Raw genomic sequence first — 5,574 nt, 5'->3', positions numbered from 1 at the left:
AATTAATGTTGAATAAATGTGAAATAAATGTTTTTAAAAATTATTAACTTTTGAATGGGAACGTAGCTAGACGAGTGAGTTGATAGCGTGTGAGAGTGTGCGAGTTTAAAGGGAAGATTAAGGAGAGTCAGAGGAAGCTGAGGAAGGCGAGAGTGTGCGAGAAGGGAGGAGTAAAGGTGAGTGAGCGTGGAGGAGAGAGGGGAGAGTGGTGGAGGAGTGGAAAAAGGGAGTATAAGGAGGAAAAGTGACAGGGCTCAGACAAAGCGTACGGCACGAACGATAGTTGGTGTAGAGGGGCGACGCGATAGGTAAGCCGAGACGCGTGCGGAGCGCTGGGTAGGGCGAGAACAAGAGGCGGTGTAGAGGGGCGACTCGGCAGACGAACGGAGGTACGTGCGGTTGTGCGTGGCAGAACATAAAGTATAGCACGGGAAGAGGGAGAAGTGAGACATTGAGGAGGTAGAGATGAGCGAAGAGAAAGAAAGCGGAACGGAGATAAAGAAAGCGATAGATAAAGTAAAAGAAAAGGATAGAGCCAGAAGGGGGAGTACGGGGAGCACGGGAAGCACGGGAACCTTAGAAGAGTTTTGGAAAAGGAAGAGAGAGGATTTAGATAAGAGTGAGGGGGAAGATAAGGATACGGCTTTCAAGAGAAGCAATATGACGGCAAGGTCGCCTAAAGCGGAAACGGAGGTAGGTGAGAAAGAGTTGAGGAGGATAATTAACGAATTGAGAGAGGGTTTTAGGAGCATGAGAGAAGAGTTAAGGGAGGGCTTTAAGGAGCAAGGAAGGGAAGTAGAGAAGATAAGGAACGAGTTAAGAGTGCGAGAGGAAAAGGGAGCGCGGAGAGAGAGGAATTTAAGAGGAGAATTGATGATTTGGAAAGAAAACTGGAAGGGATGAGAATGGAGTATAAGGAGGGTGGGCAAGAGGGAGGAAAAGGTGCAGAAGGAAGCACAGGACTGAGAAGGGGGGAGGGGAGGGAGGAGTCTGATTGGAAGGAAAGGGTGGAAAGGCTGGAAAGGAGGTGTGAAATGAAGGAGAGGGGAGAAAGGAAGAGGAACATTGTGATTAAAGGAGTAAAAGAGGAGGAGGGAGGAATAAAGGGGGGGATAGAGGAGGTGATGAAAAAGATAGGAGTGGAGGCTAAGATAGAGGAAATTAGAAAAATAGATGCTGGAAGGAGAGAGAAGGGAGGTATGGCAGTGGTAAGAGTAGGAAGTGAGGAGGAGAAGGCAAGAATAATAAAAAATAAGTGGAAATTGAGAGATGGAAGTATTTGGATAGAGGAAGATTTAACATGGGAAGAAAGGAGGATAAAATGGAGGGTAAATCAAATTGCTTGGAAGGCGAGAGGAGAGGGAAAAAGAGTGCGGATAGGGCAGGGAAAGGTATGGATAGAGGGGGAGTGGTGGATGTGGGATGAGGTAAGAGACGTACTCAGAGATAGCAGAGGGAGGTGTTGGGAGGCAGGACAAGGGAAAGAGGAAGAAGGCAAGAGAGATGAAGGACAAAAGCAGGGGGAATAGAAGAGGGAGAGGGAGCGGATAGGGCAGAGGGGAGAGAAGTAGAAAAAGGGAAGGAGAAGAAAGAGGATGTGGAGAAAGGAGTGGGAGAGGAGGAAAGGGAGGAGGAAGAGAGGGAAGAGAGAGAGAGGAGGAAAGGAGAGTTTACAATGTGGCGAAAGATAAAGAGACAGAGGTCAGATGGGACGAGGAAGGGGGGAGAAGGACGGACTGGAGGGTAGTATTCTGGAATATAGCGGGTTTGGAAAATAAAGATAAGAAATTCTGGGAGGGGCTGAAGAAGGAAGATGTGATAGTTTTGATGGAGACGTGGATAGGAGAAAAGGGTTGGGAAAGAGTAAGGGGTAGGCTGCCAAAAGGGTACGATTGGGGAGTGCAATGGGCGAAGAGGAAGAATAAAAAAGGGAGAGCGATGGGAGGGATGTTAATGGGGATGAGAAAAGGTTTAAAGGAGAAGGGAACTGAAATCGAAATAAGTAGGGAGGGACTGATAGTTGGAAAGGTAAGGATAGGTGGGGAGAGTTGGAAAATTGTAGGGGTGTATGCAAAAAAGGAGGAAATGGAAGGGATTATGCAGGAGTTAGGACAAATAATGGATAGGAAAGAGGAAGGAAGGTATACGATAATTGGGGGAGATTTTAATGCGAGGACTGGAGGAGAAGGAGGAGGTGTGGAAGAAGAAGAGCGGGGTAGGGGAGGGGAGATGGTGGGGGGAAGGAAATCGAAGGATAAGAAGACGGATAGAGAGGGGAGACTTTTGGTGAGGACCATAGAGGAGAGAGGATGGGAAATATTCAATGGGAGCATGAGAGGAGACGAGGAGGGAGAATTCACGTTCACAGGAGGAAGAGGAGCAACGGTAATTGACTACGTAATAGGAGAAGGAGAAGTGAGAGAGAGGGTCGTGAGCATGACGGTGGGGGATAGAGTGGACTCGGATCACCATCCCTTGGAAGTGGTGTTAAGAAGGGGGAGTGTTGAGAGAGACAGAGGAAGAGGGTGGAAGAAAAGAAGCAGGGGGGTCTGGAACGAGGAAGGAGTAAAGGTTTTCATGGAAAAAATAGGGAAAGTGGAGGAAAGGGGGGAAGAATTAAATAGAGAATGGGAGGTAATGGAATCAAGAATAGTAGAGGCGTTAAAAGGGGTAGAGGAGGAGTTGAAGGGGAGCAAGAAGGAGAAGGTGGGATGGTGGGATAAGGAGTGTAGAGAAGCGAAGAAAGAGGCGAGAAAGAAATTGAGGGAATGGAGAAAGGAAAGAGGAGAAGACAGGGCATTCAAGGAAAAAAGGAAGGAGTTTAAGGAGCTATGTAAGAGGAAGAAGGAAGAAGAGAATTTGAGATGGGAGAGAAAAGCGGAGGAGGCAAGGAGGGAGTCGGAGGTTTGGGAGATAGTAAATAAAGAGAGAAGAAAAAGGAGGGGAATTGAGGAAGGGATAGAGGAGGGAGAATGGAAAGAGCACTTTATGAAATTGCTAGGAGGAGTGAAGGAGAGGGTGAGGATGGGGAAGGAAGGTGTGAGGGAGGAAAAGGAGGGAGAGGAGAAGGGGGAGATAAGTATAGGAGAACTGAAGAGGGTAATGAGGAAGTTAAAGGATGGAAAGGCAATGGGACGGGATGGGATACCAAGTGAGGTATGGAAGCGCGGGGGGAAGGAGTTGGAGATTTGGGCGTGGAGATTCATTAACAGGATCTGGAAGGGAGGAGGATGGCCGGAAAACTGGAAGGAGGGAATAATCGCACCAATTGTAAAGAAAGGGGAAGGAAAAAGGGTGGAGGAGTATAGAGGGGTGACAATAATGTCGTCGCTGTATAAGGTGTATACAGCAATCTTGGCAGAGAGGTTAAGAGAGGAGCTAGAGGGGAAGGGAATAGTACCGCAAAACCTAACTGGTTTTAGAAGGGGAATGGGTACAATAGATAACATTTATGTGTTGAATTACCTGGTGAACAGAAAGTTGGAGAAGAAAGGGGGAAAACTGATAGCATGTTTTGTGGATCTTAAGGCGGCGTTTGACTCGGTAGATAGAGGGGTATTAATAAAAGCGATGAGAGAAAGAGGAATAAGGGAGGGGCTGGTGAGGAGGACGGAGGAGATTCTGAGGGAGACGAAAAGTAGGGTAAGGGTGGGAAACGAAATAGGGGAAGAGTTCTGGACGGGGAGGGGGGTAAGACAGGGGTGTCCGCTGAGTCCGTTACTTTTCAACATAATGTTAGCAGATATGGAAGAGGAAATGGGCAGAGTTAAATGGGGAGGGATAATGCTAGGAGGTAAGAGGATATATACGTTGGCGTATGCCGATGACGTAGTGTTAATTGCACAGGATGAGGATCAAATGAGGAGTATGCTTGAGAGATTAGAGGGATATCTAGGTAGGAAGAGGTTGGAGTTAAATGTGGAAAAAACTAAAATAATGAGATTTAAGAAAGGAGGAGGAAGGGACTGTAAGAGAAGATGGAGATGGGAAGGAAAAGAAATAGGAGAAGTAAAGGAATTTCGGTATTTAGGATATGTGTTCCAAAGGAACGGAGGGCAGGAGGCACAGGTAAGAGAAAGGATCAAGAAGGCGGCAGCGGTGATGGGGAAGGTTTGGGGGATAGGGAAAAGAAGATTTGGGAAAGACTGGGGAAAAAGAATGTGGCTGTTTGATAGACTGGTGTGGACGGTTATGGGGTATGGAGCAGAAATATGGGGATGGGAAGAGAGGGAAGGAATGGAAAGGTTGGAGGAAAGGTATATCAGATGGGTCTTGGGAGTAGATGGAAAAACGCCGTGGTACTTAGTTAGAGAGGAGCTCCAAAGAGAGAAATTAAGAGGGAGGGCGGGAATAAGCGCATGGAGATTCGAGAAGAAGTTAGAGGAGGGAAAAGGAAATGAGCTGGCGAGGTTATGTTGGGAGGAGCTGAAGGGAAGGGAGAAGGAAGGGAGAGCAGGATCGAGCTGGGAACGGGAGAGAGAAGGGTTCTTTGAAGAAAGAGGAGTGGGGTTAAAAGAGCTTGAAAGGTTGAGAGAAGAGGGAGACGGTTGGCACCGCAAGCTAGTTGGAGGAGACAAGGAGACGCAAAGGAAAGAGAGATGGGAGAAGATCGAGAAATCGGATTATAATAGGTGGTACAAGGTAATAAAGGGAGAGGGTATACCAGGATATCTGAAAAAGGGATGGGGAGAGAGCAGATGGAGAAGGGTGGCGAGGTTTAGGTTAGGGAGTGAAATGAGAGAGAGCAGGTACTGGGAGGGGGAAGAGAGGAAGAAATGTAGGATGTGTGAATATAGGGAAGAAACGTGGGAGCATGTGTGGGAGGAATGTAGAAGGTGGAAATCAGGAGGAGGAAGTTGGCAGGAAGCGGTGGGTTGGGTTTTGGGTGAGGAAGAGGGAGGAGAGGAATGGATGATGGAAATAGAGAGGGAAAGAATGGAAGGGAAAGGGGAGTCGGAGGAGTAAGGAGAAGGATTAGGGGATGAGAGAAAGGGAGAAGGAAGAGACAGACAAGGGAAGGAGGAGGGAGAGGAAAGTAGAATAAAGGAGAGGAGAGCAATATGCGGAAGGGCTGTAGGTGAAGGCGGAGGAGTTTCTGAGGGATCCGGACGAGGACAGGGAGGAGCCGAGACAGGAAGGATGGAAGCAGACGGACGTAGAACCGGAGGAAGCGGAGAAAGACAGACAGAGGGGGGAAGGAAGAGGGGGAGGGAGAGGGAATTTAGGAAAATTGTAAGGTCGCATAAGGCCAGGGCGCGAAGGGGAGTTTATGTAAGAGGTTTGGGTACGTTCCTCACAAAAACGCCTTGTAAACCCTACGGGGATATACAATAAATTTATCTATCTATGGGAACGTAGCTGGGTACGACCAAGACCATATACACCGATCGAATTCCTTTCGCTGCTCCCAAACCGATCGCGACGGCCACCATCGTAGCGTAGCTATTCGCAAATATCAGCGAGGTTCTGCTAATTATCAGAAGAAACAAGCTGAGCATGTACATCATCCTGGATGATAGACGCAGCCACTCCCCCAGAAAGGGTACCGCGCCTCTGAGAACGAGATCAACTATC

The 5,574-nt window shown here is 48.1% G+C and overlaps 1 protein-coding gene across 1 annotated transcript; it reads left to right on the top strand.

Annotated features, from left to right (window-relative positions):
• The first annotated feature begins 214 nt into the window (after positions 1–214).
• LOC139784035 (uncharacterized) lies at positions 215–5,337 on the top strand. The gene has a single exon (XM_071723200.1). It carries the CDS (start codon positions 1,828–1,830, stop codon positions 4,963–4,965), a length of 3,138 nt encoding a protein of 1,045 aa, XP_071579301.1. The 5' UTR covers positions 215–1,827; the 3' UTR covers positions 4,966–5,337.
• The last annotated feature ends 237 nt before the right edge of the window (positions 5,338–5,574 follow it).

This window comes from Temnothorax nylanderi, unplaced genomic scaffold (assembly GCF_030848795.1).
Source record: "Temnothorax nylanderi isolate EJ_2023f unplaced genomic scaffold, tnyl_v1.0 TNYL_tig0575_pilon, whole genome shotgun sequence".
Lineage (NCBI taxonomy): Eukaryota > Metazoa > Arthropoda > Insecta > Hymenoptera > Formicidae > Temnothorax > Temnothorax nylanderi.
This window is presented reverse-complemented; position numbering and strand designations above follow the sequence as displayed.

Excerpts from the sequence above, each read along its gene's own strand:
- LOC139784035 (XM_071723200.1), top strand. The coding sequence starts at position 1,828 with ATGGAGACGTGGATAGGAGAAAAGGGTTGGGAAAGAGTAAGGGGTAGG.